This window comes from Salvelinus alpinus, chromosome 1 (genome assembly GCF_045679555.1).
Source record: "Salvelinus alpinus chromosome 1, SLU_Salpinus.1, whole genome shotgun sequence".
Classification (NCBI taxonomy): Eukaryota; Metazoa; Chordata; class Actinopteri; order Salmoniformes; family Salmonidae; genus Salvelinus; species Salvelinus alpinus.
The window spans coordinates 93,202,990-93,220,304 of NC_092086.1; the positions used below are offsets into that span (position 1 = coordinate 93,202,990).

Here is a 17,315-nt window from a genome sequence, read left to right on the forward strand (position 1 = left end):
CATTCTAATAATTTTCACATGGTATAGGCATGTGTATTTCGTAAGGTCTAGAAAGAACAGCATTGCAAGAGAGATGTGCAAAGCTAAGGAGTTAGAAGACGGTATAGCCAGCTATGCAAGGTAGCTTTGCTTTTAATGAATGATCAAGCGAGCGGAAGCTAGCCTATATATTTCAGCCCCCAGAATAGTGACATGGGTTAACAGGATCTGATTTGCTTGCTGAGAAATATGTGTAGGCCTAGGAAGAGCTACTGTCTTAGGACGAAAGAGGTGCACGCGGAAATGAAATGGTTTTCGCTTCAAGATGACTACCACACGATTTGGGGTCAACACACAAGTGCAAGAGCACCTTTCTTCTCTAACCAATCAATCAAAGGCCTTTTTATTCCCCCCTCTTTCCACCCCCTCTTCTTTTACAGTTCTGCATATTTGAGCATCTTGCTCACTCCCAAATATACTAGTGTTACCCATCAAAGCATTTAAAAGATCCAGTGCTCTGAACATGGGTCATAGGGTCATGATAGGCCTACCCTACAGGAGATGACACCTTATTTGCTGTAAGAAGATATTAGTTGTTCTACTGAACCTTTTTACACTCATATGTCAAACATTTCTTGTTTCAACAGTGTCTTAAGTGGCTTGTATTTCCTTCAACCACACAGTGTAATAATAGAGAGAAGTGAATGAATGATCTGAGGAAGTGTTTTTTTTTCTTTCTTTTAGAGGTGAACTGAATGTTCACACTCACACACCATGTGAAACAAAGCTGTGAGTTTATATATTTATCTCTGACATGCACTCATTTTCAGTTATCATGGATGACATTTCTTAGACTCGCCTCAATTAAGGGAATCATATACGCTAGAAATTAACTGAAAGATACTACAGTAGAAGCTGCTAGGTTGTACCTGACTAAACATGACTACACGTTACTACACATTCATTTTGACAGTTGTATAATTGCGGTACTATTGATAAACAATTTAACCATGATAATACGCAGGGTTATTCTGTAGCTATTGTAGAACATGGACATCTGTGGTTCAATATTTTTAAGTACCAAGAAAATTGCTTGTGTTGTGTGACATGCATCAATTGTGTTGTATGACATTACCTTCGACATGGCTGACATGTTGGAACAAACACGACCCACACTCTATTACAAGGTTATTGAGTCCCTCTAATGTTATTGCATTGCATTGACTAGTCATTCTTCAAGGATTGTGTGAGAGTCAGGCTGGTAATGAATACAGTGCATTCGAAAAGTATTCAGACCCCTTCACTTTTCCACATTTTGTTACATTTCAGCCTTATTCTAAAATGGATTAAATAGTTTCCCCCCTCATATATCTACACACAATACCCCATAATGACAAAGCAAAAACAGCTTAGAAATGTTTCTTAATTTATTGAAAATAAAAAACTTAAATATCACATTTACATAACTATTCAGAGCCTTTACTCAGTATTTTGTTGAAGCACCTTTGGCAGTAATTACAGCCTTGAGTCTTCTTGGGTATGACGCTACAAGCTTGGCACACCTGCATTTGGGTAGTTTCTCCCATTCTTCTCTGCAGATCCTCTCAAGCTCTGTCAGGTTGGATGGGGAGCGTCGCTGCATAGCTATTTTTAGGTCTCTCCAGGTATGTTCGATCGGGTTCAAGTCCGCGCTCTGGCTGGGCCACTCAAGGACATTCAGAGACTTGTACCGAAGCCACTCCTGCGTTCTCTTGGCTGTGTGCTTAGGGTCGTTGTCCTGTTGGAAGGTGAACCTTCGCCCCAGTCTGATGTCCTGAGCACTCTGGAGCAGGTTTTCATCAAGGATCTCTCTGTACTTTGCTCCGTTCATCTTTCCTTCGATCCTGACTGGTCTTCCAGTACCTGCCACTGAAAAACAAAACCACAGCATGATGCTGCCACCACCATGCTTTACTGTAGGGATGGTGCCATGTTTCCTCCAGACGTGACGCTTGGCATGCAGGCCAAAGAGTTCAAATTTGGTTTCTTCAGACCAGAGACAAAAATTATAGTTATTTCAATCAAATGAAAGCATACTGTACATGTTTGTTTTATTAACAAGGAATAATGAGTAGAAAGCCGAGGTCACAGACTGTTTCCAAACTCATTAATTCAGTCTATCTACAAAGAACTCGTTACAGGCCATGGTCAGCACAGCAACCAAGATGACAAACTCCTGAAAGTCCACTAAGCGGGCTGTCATGTGCCATTTTACTGAGGAGTGGCTTCCGTCTGGCCACTCTACCATAAAGGCCTGATTGGTGGAATGCTGCAAAGATGGTTGTCCTTCTGGAAGGTTCTCCCATCTCTACAGAGGAACTCTGGAGCTTTGTCAAGAGTGACCATCGATCACCCGATTGCTCAGTTTAGCCGGCCAGCCAGCTCTAGGAAGAATCTTGGTGGTTCCAAATTTCTTCCATTTAAGAATGACAGAGGCCACTGTTTTCTTGGGGACCTTCAATGCTGCAGAAATATGTTGGTACTCTTCCCCAGATCTGTGCCTTCACAAAATCCTGTCTTGGAGCTCTGCGGACAATTCCTTCGACCTCATGGCTTGGTCTGACATGCACTGTCAACTGTGGGACCTCATATAGACAGGTGTGTGCCTTTCCAAATCATGTCCAATCAATTGAATTTACCACAGGTGGACTCCAATCAAGTTGTAGAAACATCTCAAGGATGATCAATGGAAACAGGATGAACCTGAGCTAAATTTCAAGTTTCATAGTAAAGGGTACTTAAGAATACTTATGTAAATAACGTTTTTCTGTTGTTTAAAAAAAAAATACATTTGCAAAAATTTATAAAATCCTGTTTTCACTTTGTCATTATGGGGTATTGTGTGTATATTGATGAGGGGGAAAAAATACTAAATCCATTTGAGAATAAGGCTGTAACGTAACAAAATGTGGAAAAAGTCAAGGGGTCTAAATACTTTCCGAATGTACTGTAAGTAATATATTGTTTGTCACAATAGCTGTGGACTGTTGAACGCAAATAAGATATAATGTGCTTTTACATTCATCAAGAGCTAATTCCTTTTCCACATTGTATTTCATGTGCATGGATCTCTGAAACTGTATTGACAAAGTGGCTCAATTTCAAACTGCCATCTGAAGCATTTCACAACCATGACATGTTGTCACTGTGGTTCCAGATATTTCCTGCTAACTAGCCTTGCAGTTGTCTTCCTCATTTTAGCTTCCTCTTTGTGATGTTAAGGCTTATTAATGATCAGGCGTGTTGTCAGATGCACAGTATCATCAGCGTCTCTGTCGCCGTTTGGTTAAAGGAGAGAACTCAACTAAGGAATCATTGGGGCACGCACTAAACATCCACCATTTCAACTAGAGGTCAAATCATTCAGGTATAACATTATATTGTTTCATGGTTTAATTTCTAATTCATTACATTTACATAACAAATCTGCACAACTTTGGAATATATTATACAGTATAATGTATTGCTTTTTCTAAATGTAATGGGTCTTTAGTCATTGTTTCTATTTGACTTGGGGCGGCAGGTAGCCTAGTGGTTAGAGCGTTGGACTAGTAACCGAAAGGTTGCAGGATTGAATCTTTGAGCTGACAATTCTGCCCCTGAACAAGGCAGTTAATCCACTGTTCCTAGGCTGTCATTGGAAATAATAATTTGTTCTTAACTGACTTGCCTAGTTAAATAAATAATAATTGTAGTTTTATGAAGATATGAATGGAAGTGTTATCTACCCTAAACAAACAGTTGAAAGGGGCTGGTCCACTGGTTTCACTGCAGTACAGTTAAGTACACCAACACAAAAAAGTACATAAAAAATAACCTTGAGTTAAATGTTTGGACAGGGAATACATTCATGTTTAAAAATTACACAAATGTCCCTTCTGTTCATACTACAGGTTCATCGTCTGCAACTGTGAGAGCAGGCCCCCCACTTAGTGTATTTGACAAGCTGAGTTGGACACTCAGTATGACAGGGTGTCAGTTTGTCAAATACCCCAAGTGAGGGGTCACTTGTCTGCTGAGCATCTCCCATCAGACTGACTTCAAAGAAGAACACTTCATTAACCTCCAAGTGACTTTCACTGTTAAGACTTTCTCAGAGGCAAAACATTTTGATTATGTGAAAAATATTATCTTTATCTACTACGAGTGATTATGTGCAATTGATCACGCACTGTCACAAATGTCTCATGTATTTTGTGTAAGTTTGTATGATGGAACTTAGTACACTGTGTAACAAATGTGTGTCTCTGTATTAAATACTGCATTAAATAAGTACTGGGTTATATAAAATTGAGGTCCCTAGTATATTTATAGACGATGTGTATAGATTAATAGGAATGAATAGAAATGGAATTACGATTGCATTTATATAGATAACTTTTCATCAGGTTTCTATGCACTTTATGTAGGCCTGCATTATGTGTAAGGGTGACTGACCCACTACTACCAATGTAAAGTAATCACTGGGTGATGCACAGGAACAGTGAGTGGTAGCACATTGCTCTATAATTCTCAGCACACATCAGTTATGACAGAGGAAATTAAAGGAGAGTTTGTGCTAATATGAAGCAGAGTCTAAACATTGCTTTCAACTAATTAAGGGAGATATAGGGACAATATATCACTTATTTATCTTGCACTCTGTGCTTTTACAAGGCCTATTATTATGGTCAATAACCTGCCTTTGGATACTTATATAAAATACCACCCTTTATCTGTCAGTCCCACATGCTTTCCTGTGCTCACAAAGCCACATGAGCTAGAATAAGAGCGGATGTCTGTGCTATCTTGTGATTAGATAGCAGTGTGTGACTCACATACTGCATAGCAATGGCGGTCAAAAAAGATGGAGTCATCACCCATCAGTGTCATGTGTCATCAGTAACACTGAATATCGTTGTAATTTACCGACATGGTACCAAAACCACCCAATATGACTATACTGTATGTATTTCCATACAGTAACTTTCCCATTGTGATTTCCTCTGAGATTAGACTAATTCAACCCCGTTGATTGGCCTCGAAGGGAGTCTTCAATCAGTCAGGTAAAGGTATACTCAGGATTGGGTAGGTTACTTTCTAAATGTAATATGTTACAGTTACTAGTTACCTGTCCAAAATTGTAATCAGTAACGTAGCTTTTGGATTACCCAAACTCAGTAACGTAATAGCCAAGCTTCCTGCAATCCAGGACCTATATAATATGTGGTGTCAGAGGAAAGCCCATAAAATTGTCAGAGACTCCAGTCACCCAAGTCATAGACTTTTTTCTCCTCTACCACACGGCAAGCGGTTCCAGAGCGCCAAGTCTAGGACCAAAAGGATCCTGAACAGCTTCTACCCCCAAGCCATAAGACTACTGAACAATTAATTAAATGGCCACCGGACTATTACATTGACCCCCCACCCCCATTTGTGTTGTACACTGCTGCTACTCGCTGTTTATTATCTATGCATAGTCACTTCACCCCTACCTACATGTACAAATGACCTCAACTAACCTTTACCCTCGCACATTGACTCGGTACCGGTACCCCCTGTATATAACCTCGTTATTGTTATGTTATTGTGTTACTTTTTATTATTTACTTTAGTTTATTTGGTAAATATTTTCTTAACTCTTCTTGAACTGCACTGTTGGTTAAGGGCTTGTAAGTAGGGCATTTCACGTTAAGGGCAACACTTGTATTCGGCGCATGTGACAAATAAAGTTTGATTTGATTTGATTACATTCCATTACTTTTAGATTACATGGGCTCTCAAGCCTACACAGGGCTCCCGAGTGGCGCAGCGGTTTAAGGCACTTTGTGCTAGAGCTGACACAGACCCTGGTTCGATTCCAGGCTGTATCACAAGTGGCCGTGATTGGGCGGCGCACAATTGGCCCGGTGTCGTTAGGGCTTGGCCAGGGTAGTCTGTCATTGTAAATAAGATTTTTTTCTTTATTGACTTACCTAGTTAAATAAAGGTTAAATAAAAAATTATAAAAAAATAATTAAGAGGCATTAGAAGAAGACATAAATGCATGTTTCCAATTGAACAACATCTATTGCAGGATAAATCAATGTTAAAGTTTACATAGCTGGCGATATATGGATGTTACATTTTACTTTATGGGTTGGTTATGTAGGCTTCTTCTAAACCATCGCTTTCTACTACATATAATAAAACAATTTAATTACATCTTTACATTAAAAACCAAAGTCTGTCAGAATTCCAGTCATTGCAATTATCAGACCTCAGGATAAGACCCAGATGCAGACAGTTCGAAGTAACAAAAGTTTATTACAAAAACAGGGGGCAGGCAAACGACAGGTCAAGGGCAGGCAGAGGTCAGTAATCCAGAGCAGAGTCCAAAAGGTACAGAACGGCAGGCTCAGGGTCAGGGCAGGCAGAGGTCAGTAATCCAGGGCAGTGTCACTAGGTATAGAATGGCAGGCATGCTCAGAGTAGACAGAATGGTCAAAACCGGGAAAACTAGAGAGAAAAACAGGAGTACGGGAAAACTGCTGGTAGGCTTGGTGAGACAAGATGAACTGGCAACAGACAAACAGAAAACACGGGTATAAAAGCACAGGTGATAATGGCGAAAATGGGCGACACCTGGAGGGGGGTGGATACAAGCACAAGACAAGTGAAACAGATCAGGGTGTGACACCAATACATGTTATACCCATTCATTTTCAAGTATAGAACTTTGAAATATTGAACTATATATGAGCCAAATTGTTTTACATGAGCATAACCCCAAAACTAAGGACTTATTATCCAGCCCTACTCTGTTGTTTATGTTTGTTTTGCTGTCATGGAGGACTGATTGAGCTCATTGATTCGAGTTGAAAAATAAATGTTGCACTCATGGAATGGCATGCTTTGAGCACTACTTAAAAGTGCTATTTACATATGCTGCATTAGCTATAGGCCTATTGTTTACCTTTTCGTTGGTGACACTTTGATATCTTGATAATATGCAGCTGTTTAAAGGGAAAATCCACAGATGAAACAGTAACAAAATGGGCGCCCCGTCTTTGTTTTGGTAAAAAGATGAGGGATGGGCCTGGAGAAATATAACCACTCTCAGATTAATAGACAGAACTATGGATGCAAGGACTGACCATCCATGATATGACATTATTGTTTTAACCATGTTATGAGGCTATGCAGTGTTTGTTTACATTTACAATGTTTACAAACATTGGAATAAAACAAGCTTATATTTTGGGTTATCATAGAGTGTGACAGTTGAACTAAGCTTATGAGGCCTTTATAAGTTATATTATTCAAGAATCAATGGATATACTGTATATATATATATCATTTATAAGTCTAAAAATTGACGTAGCAACTACAGATTGCCCCTTTAAATCTATCAAAGTGTGCAAATTTGAGCATGTGTCCACTAGGCCTATGGATTTTTTTTATCAACATGAAATAGATTGAGCAATAAAAGCCCCACTTTTATTTCACTAGCTTGGATCCGCACTATGCAGCTGTTGCAAGAGCGCATTTTTCACTGGCTGTCCACTGGTTTCAAAAACAATGATTGATAGGCAGCTTAAACTTCTTGAATTCAACCATTATTGGGTTCAAATACACATTTAGATTTGTGAACAGCCATCCACAACAACTACAATCCGTAAGGCACAAATAGCTAAATGAGAGAGCAGCAGTAAGAGTGATTCACATCAATGCGCTATGTAGATATCAATAATAAATTATATCCGTATCGCCGTAGACTACACCACTGCTGTCATCCTTACCTCCAAGCGTTAATTTGAATAATCTTTGGATCCCGACAGCAATCGCACTTTTGGAAGACATAACTTGGACTGTAGACTACAAAAATCTATTCCTGCTCTTTTTCCGCGACCCATCAAACACATTTGTTTGGTGTGTCGTCATAGTGGTCTCTGACTTGTGGTCAGACTCGCTCAGGCGGAACAAATTTAAATTTGCGCCATTTTCCAATACTGATTTGAATGAAGTGTCAAATATTTTTTTCGAAAACATCCTTTCTGAATTTAAAAGTTATCCTCGAAGTAGTCATCTAGTTTTTCAAAAGTATCTGTAATCTGATTACAATATTTTTGCTGGTAATGTAACGGATTACAGTTATCGTTGTTGTAATCACTTATCACTAAAAGTAAAGTAAAAGTCTAAAAGAGAGAGAAAACATTCAGAATTTCCATACAATATTTACTGTAATAGGTATATCAAGTAGGCATAGCCACAACCTGTGCAATAAAAACAATGGAGTAGTCCCAAAAGTGAAAACCCTGCTCATCTGTCACCCCAGACAGGCTCAAGCAAATACATTTGAATGGTTTATAAATATTATTTCAAATCACACGCTTCGTAAGCAACAAGTGTAGACTAACAGTGATGCTTACTTACGGACCCTTCCCAACAACGCAGAGAGAAAGAAATTAGAGAAATAATAGAAAAGTAATAACACGTAATAATAAATACACAATGAGTAACGATAACTTGACTATATACACGGGGTACTGAGACGATGTGCAAGGGTACGAGGTAATTGAGTTAGATATGTACAAATAACTAGGAATAGTGTTACTAGCCAACATGATAGATAAGAAACAGTAGCAGCAGCGTATGTAATGAGTCACAAAAGTTTGTGCAAAAAGGGTCAATGCAGATAGTTAAATAGTAAGCAAATAGCTACCCGGAATAACCATTTAGCAGTCTTATGGCTTCGGGGTATAAACTGTTCAGGGTCCTATTGGTTCCAGTGCATCGGTACCGCTTGCCGTGCGGTAGCAGAGAGAACAGTCTATGACTTGGGTTGCTGGAGTCTTTGACAACTTCCTCTGACACCACCTGGTATAGTGGTCCTGGATGGCAGAGAACGCGGCCCCGGTGATGTACTAGGCCATACACACTACCCTCTGTAGCGCCTTCCGGTCAGATGCCAAGCAGTTGCCAAACCAAGCGGGGATGCAGCCAGTCAAGATGCTCTCAATGGTGCAGCTGTAGAACTTTTTGAGGATCTGAGGGCACATGCCAAATCTTTTCAGCCTCCTGAGGGGGAAGGGTCGTTGTCATGCCCTCTTCACGACTGTGTTGGTTTGTGTGGACCTTGATAGATCCTTAGTGAAGTGGACACCGAGGAACTTGAAGCTCTCAACTAGCTCAACTATAGCCACGTCGATGTAAATGGGGGCGGCCCTCCCTTTCCTGTAGTCCACGATCAGCTCTTTTGTCTTGCTGATGTTGAGGGAGAGGTTGTTGTCCTGGCACAACACTGCCAGGTCTCAGACCTCGTCCCTATAGGCTGTCTCATCATCGTCAGTGATCAAGCTTACCACCGTTGTGTTGTCAGCAAAGTTAATGATAATGTTGGAGTCATGCGTGGCCATGCAATCGTGGGTGAACAGGGAGTACAGGAGGAGACTAAGCACACATCCCTGAGGGGGCCCCGTGTTGAGGGTCAGTTTGGCGAATGTGTTGTTGCCTACCCTTACCACCTGGGGGCGGCCCGTCAGGAAGTCCAGGATCCAGTTGCAGAGGGAGGTGTTCAGTCCCAGGGTCCTTATCTTAGTTATGAGCTTGGAGGCCACTATGGTGTTGAATGCTGAGCTATAGTCAATGAACAGCATTCTCACACATGTGTTCCTCTTGTCCAGGTAAGAGAGGGCAGTGTGGAGTGAAATAGAGATTGCGTTTCCAATTTATGTACAGAATAATACTAAATCCTCTGAGACCATGTTGTCTCCATTGGTGGATAGGTGGAGAGAATGGTTTATTTCATTACATGGTATCAATAGACACTAATGCTGAATTATTTGACAAAATAATCACAAATACACAATACACAAGAAATCCATCAATACATTAATCATTATAATATCCTAATAATATATTATGCAGGCCTATACTCCCATTCTTTCATTCTAAATGAATGGATTTTACATTATAACAAATTTATATTTTATGGCCACCTATGGAACCCATTGAAGGTTCGTTGTTCAATGTAGGCCTAGCAGAATACCTTATTTCTGGTGCGAACGTAAGTCAAACAGACGACCTGAAAGAATAGCGCTGGATCTGTGGTTAGCTGTGCTTCGAGTCAAATGATCTGACCAACCAGTTTAGACGAGGAGGAATACATGCTGCAGCATCTGTCATTTATAGACACAAATGATCAAGGAATGGTGAAGTGAAGTTCCTCATTGCAAATTCGAGCGTGTTAGTTTTCAATGATGGAAAGAACAAATAGTTCCGCATACTTTTTACAAGATTTTTACACACAGTCAGATAATTTATCATTTTGGAATTTTTATGTTGAGGAAGGAATGTACGGCAACGGAACTAAATATGAGACAGCGTCACAGAATTCAACAACCAAGACTTTACTCATTATAGCTTATTCAGTCATTATCATAATTTCACTTTTTGGGAATATTGTGGTTTGCCACGTTGTGATAAAGAACAAGAAGATGCATTCTGTCACAAGTTTGTTTATTATAAATTTGGCGGTTGCTGATTTAATGATTACTCTACTCAACACTCCTTTTACTCTGGTAAGTTACCTGAGCTAAATAGTTACCACAGATATGGTCTATACTTGTTTGTGACTATGTCGTAGGCTCGTTGTTTTCAAATGCATTTCTGTGCAGTCTTTAAAGGCACAGTCTGTCATTTTAAATAATGACTATATTTTGAATAGGCTTCTTATAAAGACCTTACTAAGGTTAGTAGCCTAAAACTAAACTTGTTAAAATGTTTGTTGACACTGGAGAATATATTCACAAATGTAGCATAATGTTTTCTCTCATTGAAAGATAAAAATAATTTGCTCTGTTGTTTACATTTTTATGGGTGGAGCACTCTTTGGGGGTAGGCTGTGGTGTAATTACAGATCATGTTTTTTTATTTTGCCTTTGCAACTAACAGGCTACTGTAACAACTACTGTAACAGGTATACTGTGTGTAAGCGTTGTACTGCAATAATATCTAGGCTTTTGTGGTACAGTCTGATAGCTTTCCTATGCACTGTAGGAGTTACAGTTTAAGTCCCATTAGAGCTCTCACTCCCTCCTGCTACACTGGTGGCAGCGGTGGGATTCACCCCATTTCTCTCAAGTATTGGGGAAGTGTTCTCTGGTTCACAGCTAGGGCTCCGTGCATGAGGACACTTTTCATGATACGGGGAATACTGTAAAAGGTGTACAGTATGTGATTGTTGTACTGCCTCACAGAGGTCCAGGTTTTTGTGGTAGGCTTCAGGCTGTTAGGAGCTTGTCTCTGCACTGTAGGAGCTACAGTTTGAGTCCCCCTTACAGATTTTACTCTCTCCTGCTACAAACTATCATCAATTTTATCCTTCTGATAGAGGTGATGAATAATTATTTGATTAAATGCACATCAAATGCATAATGATCAACATGACGTCTGTGCCCTGCACTCTTAGAAAAAAGGGTTCCAAAAGGGTTCTTCCACTGTTCCCATAGGAGTACCTTTTTTGATTCCAGGGAAAAACTTTTTTGGTTCAAGGTAGAACCTTTTGTGGCCAGAATATCTATACTGAACAAAAATATAAACACAACAGGTAAAGTGATGGTCCCATGTGTCATGAGCTGAAATAAAAGATCCCAGAAATGTTCCATACACACAAAAAGTGTATTTCTCTAAAATGTTGTGCACTAATTTGTTTACATCCCTGTCAGTGAGCATTTCTCCATTGCCAAGATAATCCATCACCCTGAGAGGTGTGGCATATCAAGAAGCTGCATAAACAGCATGATCATTACACAGATGCACCTTGTGCTGGGGACAATAAAAGGCCACTGTAAAATATGCAGTTTTGTCACATAACACAATGCCACAGACGTCTTATATTTTGACTGAGCATACAATTGGCATGCTGACTGCAGGAATGTCCACCAGAGCTGTTGTCAGAGAATTGAATGTTCATTTCTCTACCATAAGCCACCTCCAACGTCGTTTTAGAGAATTTGGCAGTACGTCCAACCGGCCTCACAACCGCAGACCACGTGTAAACCAGCCCAGGACCTACTTCTTAACCTGCGGGATCGTCTGAGACCAGCCACAAGACAGCTGATGAAAATGTGGATTTGCACAACTGAAGAATTTCTGCGCAAACTGTCAGAAATTGTCTCTGGGAAGCTCATCTGCATGCTTGTCTTCCTCACCATGGTCTTGACTTGACTGCAGTTTGGCATCGTAACTGACTTCATTGGGCAATACTAACCTTTAATGTCCACTGGCATACTGGAGAAGTGTGCTCTTCATGGATGCATCCTGGTTTCAGCTGTACCAAGCAGATGGCAGACAGTGTGTATGGCGTTGTGTGGGTGAGCGGTTTGATGATGTCAGCGTTGTGAACAGAGTGCCCCATGGTAGCGGTGGGTTATGGTATGGAAATCAGTCAATTGAAATACATTTCTTAGGCCCTAATTTATGGATTTCACATGACTGGGAATACAGATATGCATCTTTTGATCTTATGGCTGCCGCAGGCATAAGCTACGGACAATGAACACAAATACATTTGATCGATGGCAATTTGAATACACAGAGATACCGTGATGAGATCGTGAAGCCCATTGTCGTGCCATTCATACGCCTTCATCACCTCATGTTTCAGCATGATAATGCACAGCCCCATGTCGCAATGTGGTCCCGTGTGGCTCAGTTGGTAGAGCATGGCGCTTGCAACGCCAGGGTTGTGGGTTCATTCCCCACGGGGGGACCAGGATGAATATGTATGAACTTTCCAATTTGTAAGTCGCTCTGGATAAGAGCGTCTGCTAAATGACTTAAATGTAATGTAACTGCAAGGATCTGAACACAATTCCTGGAAGTGGAAAATGTCCCAGTTCTTCCATGGCCTGTATACTCACCAGACATGTCACCCATATTTTTGTTTAGTGTAATTGACTTATTTGTAAAATATGTCTGTGCACTGTTATAAGCATGGCTTTGATTGTGCAAGTTTGAACAAATGTATCAATTTAATGATCACCCAAATTGGCATAATTGTAAGGGTTGACTACCACTTGTTTTATATATTAATAAGGAAGTGTTAGGAAGTGTTAACTAAATGAAAACCTCAGATTGTGTTTGTATTAAATGTGTTCTGTTTTTCAGGCCAGATTTGTAAACAGCACCTGGGTCTTTGGGAAGACCATGTGCCATGTCAGCCGATTCGCACAGTACTGCTCTGTTCATGTGTCAGTGCTGACCCTAGTGGCCATTGCCCTAGACAGACATCAAGTAACTCACTTATTGTATCTTCTTACTTTCTTCACTTGAACTTACTTAAACAATGATTTCAGTTAAACACATTTTCTTTGCAGGTAGTCATGCATCCGATGAGGCAGCGGAAATCAATGTTTTGAGGCATGATTGGTATAGTTGTGATTTGGGTGACGGCCTCGTGTTTCTCTCTACCTCATGCCATTTATCAGAAGCTGCTGCGGTTTGACTTTGGGTAAGGGAGCAATATTATCTATTTATGTAAATGACATATTTTCTCCAGACAATCAGTACCATACTGTAATATTTATGCTTTCTTTTAGACACTAATAAATGGCTCCTGTTTCCAGAGTTTAGTAAAACCCAATTACAGTCATTCTTAGCCGACACAGCCTCTGATTTTGAATGTACCTTTTACCTTTAATAGCTTCTATAATAACTAATATAAGCCTCTATAAACCCATAACTACTTACTTCCAAAAGTAGAGACTGTAAGCAAACATCCTGTTTTTCCCTAATCACAGAAAGGTTTGAATGGTGTGTCTACCCAGCTTTCCACAGCCATCAGATGTGTTTTGGAAGTACTTGGACCTGGCCACGTTTTTCCTCCTCTACTTGTTGCCACTTTCTATCAACTCCATAGCTTACATTATCGTTGCTAAGAAGCTATGGATGCGTAATGCTATAGGGGATGTGACTCTGGCGCAATATGTCGCCCACAGACAAAGGATGAAGATGACTCTGAAGATGCTGATGTTGGTGGTGGCTGTTTTTGCTATTTGCTGGTTCCCTTTAAACTGTTATGTGATTTTGGTGTCCAGCCAGGCCATTAACACTAACAATGCTATCTACTTCACCTTCCATTGGTTTGCCATGAGTAGCACCTGTTACAATCCTTTTATCTACTGCTGGCTGAACGGAAGCTTCAGGACTGAGCTCAAGTCCCTGCCTTTCATTTGGCGTTCCAAGAGGGCAGTACATCCATGCTGAGGTTGTCATCTCTATAACTACATAGATTATGTATAAAGATATAGAGGTTAACGCAGAGGTTAATGACATCTTTCCATAAGATTCTGTGAAGGTCGCACCTATCTCCATTCGGTTGATGTAATGTATAATTAGATCTAGGTCGACCTTTTTATATGAAATATTAGAGAATAACGGAAGTCTATTTCTTTAAGGGGAGGTAAAAAATATATAAAATGGTGAAGTAGTTTGTAAAATATTTTGTAAATAATCGGGAAAGAGAATATTAGTGAAACACTTGTATGGATACCATAATGGTAAATAAAACTAATGTGATTTTGCATGTTATGTGTTTTTTCAAAACATGATAGCCTACGGATACACAATTCAAGTAAAAAAATATTTGTTTCAGTGTCTATTCTTCTTTTATAGTATAATGTTTGTAAATGTGTAACTGTGCACAGAGTAAACTTGAAACATTCACAATCATTCATTAGTGCACGCTATTGCATAGGCCCATTCAATTCTGTCCCTCAAGAGATGTACAGTAGTATTGCTGTTTTTCTTTCCTCCCTGGTAGTTAGTTGATCAGTGTATGTCATTGGCCTTAGACTTGACTCACAATATATTCTCAGGGCTGATTCATTCAGTCCCTGATCAGATGGAGGAAGTAAAATCACCAGTTATGTGTGTGGCCCTCAAGGATTTTTCCTGGCCCTGCCATAGCATTATGCAATTAGTCAGATCTGATGAGCCAAGATTAAGCAAGTGTGAAGACTTTCTGGTGGGAGGGTGTGATCTTTTTTATGTGTAGGCTATGTCATTGAGGTTGATAATTAAATAGCTATTTACATAATTTTCCATTCACCACATACGTAGTAGATGGTATCAGACCAAGTTCACTTAATTGAATGATATGTGCTTTTCACTGAAATACCTTTAAAGGAGTACCCATAATGTCATATCATGACACTTGAAATCATTCAAATAATCTGTGAGTTGAACTATCTACCAATATAAATGCTTTCCCATAAATGTTTCCTTTTTCTTTTAATTGCTTAATTCGATAATTTCATGAATTTATATAATTAGATATATAGATGAGCATTAAAAATCACAAAGTTATTGAATGGCTTGGATTGACCAATCAGCATGCCTGATAGAAAAATGTACTTTTCTCACCAGACACCATCTGCTGGTTGAATCATAGACAATCTTCATGTATAAAATTGGTTGAATATACACTGTGAAATAGTGTCATGGCCAGGGGAATCAGATGTGCTTATGTGTGAGTGTTTAATTTGTATTTAAACTAAATGTATTTGTATTTGAGGGTTTACCTGCATTTGTAACTTGAGTCTGATAATTATCTGTACAAAACAGTTAATCTGATAATACTTGTGGAATATAAAAATACTTGCTTGTTTTCCAGTTTCTTGAAATACTTTGCAAATACAACGTATTTCTATTTGAAAACTGAAATGGTCTATTCATTCCTTTTACAATTTAGCAGATGCTCTTATCCAGAGCAATTTACAGTAGTGAGTGCATACAACCCTAGTGTTGCAAGTGCCATGCTCTACATCATCACATCATCATAAACCACTTGATGTCTCAATGTAATCAATTACTGTATTGTGCATTATTTTTCTTCATGGTGATGGAAAGTCTACAGGTACAAACCTAGATGACCAGCCTATGTACAATACAGTAATGAACATTTACATTAAGTGGTTTGTAAGGACGGTAAATTAATACTGCACAGCTAGTGGTTGTTTTCAATGTTATTTGATCTAGAAAAATAAGGTATGACATCAATCCATACTTTGGTTTAGTTTCCCTGGCACTGTTTCCACATACTAACGTTTTAGCATTTGTGGCACAAATCCCATTCAAGTCATGGGACCGATATCTGCATTTTTCACGTATCATGTCAAAATCATCCAAAACTATCTAAAATGTATTGTGAAGCTCAACAAAGTCACTTATAGATGATTTGAACATGATGCGGGAAAAATGCTAATATTGTTCCGATTACAGAAAAATGCTAATATTGGTCCACAATGCATGGATTACTGTCATACCTTGTCAATAGACTGCTGGTTAGGAAACCAATATGTAGTTTTGTTATTTGGGTGATCTATACCTTTAACGCCAACAAGCCAGAGACCTGGCCGTGTGGTGCCAGGATAACAACCTCTCCCTCAATGTAATCAAGACAAAGGAGATGATTGTGGACTACAGGAAAAGGAGGACCGAGCACACCCCCATTCTCATCGACGGGGCTGTAGTGGAGCAGGTTGAGAGCTTCAAGTTCCTTGGTGTCCACATCACCAACAAACTATCATGGTCCAAACACACCAAGACAGTCATGAAGAGGGCACGACAAAGCCTATTCCCCCTCAGGAGACTGAAAAGATTTGACGTACGACCCAGTACATCACTGGGGCCCAGCTTCCTGCAATCCAGGACCTTTATACCAGGCGGTGTCAGAGGAAGGCCCTAAAGATTGTCAAAAAACTCCAGCCACCCTAGTCAAAGACTGTTCTCTGTTACTGCACGACAAGCAGTACTGGAGCGCCAAATCTAGGTTCAAAAGGCTTAACAGCTTCTACCCCCAAGCCATAAGACTCCTGAACAGCTAATCAAATGGCTACCCAGACTATTTGCATTGCCTCCCCCCTCTTTTACGCTGCTGCTACTTTCTGTTTATTATCTATGCATAGTCACTTTAACTCTACCTACATGTACATATTACCTCAATTACCTTGACTAACCAGTGCCCCCGCACATTGACTCTGTACCGGTACCCCTGTATATAGACTCGCTACTGTTATTTTACTGCTGCTCTTTAATTATTTGTTACTTGTACTTAACACTTATTTTTCTTAAAATTGCATTGTTGGTTAAGGGCTTGTAAGTAAGCATTTCACTGTAAGGTCTACCTACACCTGTTGTATTTGGCGCATGTGAATACAACAATTTTGGACCTAGACTTGGCGCTCCGGACAAATAAAATTTGATTTGAAGCCTATAAGACAATTGTCACGCCCTGACCTTAGAGAGCTTTTTATGTCTCTATTTTGGGTTTG

At 39.7% G+C, this 17,315-nt stretch overlaps 1 protein-coding gene and 2 long non-coding RNA genes across 5 annotated transcripts; 2 read left to right on the forward strand and 1 right to left on the reverse strand.

Moving 5' to 3' along the window:
* The first annotated feature begins 2,859 nt into the window (after positions 1-2,859).
* LOC139534797 (uncharacterized) lies at positions 2,860-4,308 on the forward strand. Its single transcript, XR_011667011.1, has 2 exons — positions 2,860-3,385; positions 3,912-4,308. It is a non-coding gene; the product is annotated as an uncharacterized lncRNA (long non-coding RNA).
* Positions 4,309-6,283: 1,975 nt separating this feature from the next.
* LOC139534804 (uncharacterized) lies at positions 6,284-8,020 on the reverse strand. 3 transcript variants are annotated; one of them, XR_011667015.1, is made up of 3 exons: positions 7,779-8,020; positions 6,953-7,075; positions 6,284-6,621 (listed from the first exon to the last, which is right to left on the reverse strand). It is a non-coding gene; the product is annotated as an uncharacterized lncRNA (long non-coding RNA). The 3 variants fall into 3 exon arrangements; XR_011667012.1 differs by lacking the exon at positions 6,953-7,075 and having other exon boundaries at positions 6,284-6,495; XR_011667016.1 differs by lacking the exon at positions 6,953-7,075.
* A 2,132-nt stretch (positions 8,021-10,152) lies between these two features.
* Positions 10,153-14,564, forward strand: gpr83 (G protein-coupled receptor 83). Its single transcript, XM_071334280.1, is given in 4 exon segments — positions 10,153-10,559; positions 13,150-13,275; positions 13,359-13,492; positions 13,782-14,564. Coding segments are annotated over 4 exon segments (1,050 nt in total). The 5' UTR covers positions 10,153-10,235; the 3' UTR covers positions 14,248-14,564.
* Positions 14,565-17,315: the final 2,751 nt, after the last annotated feature.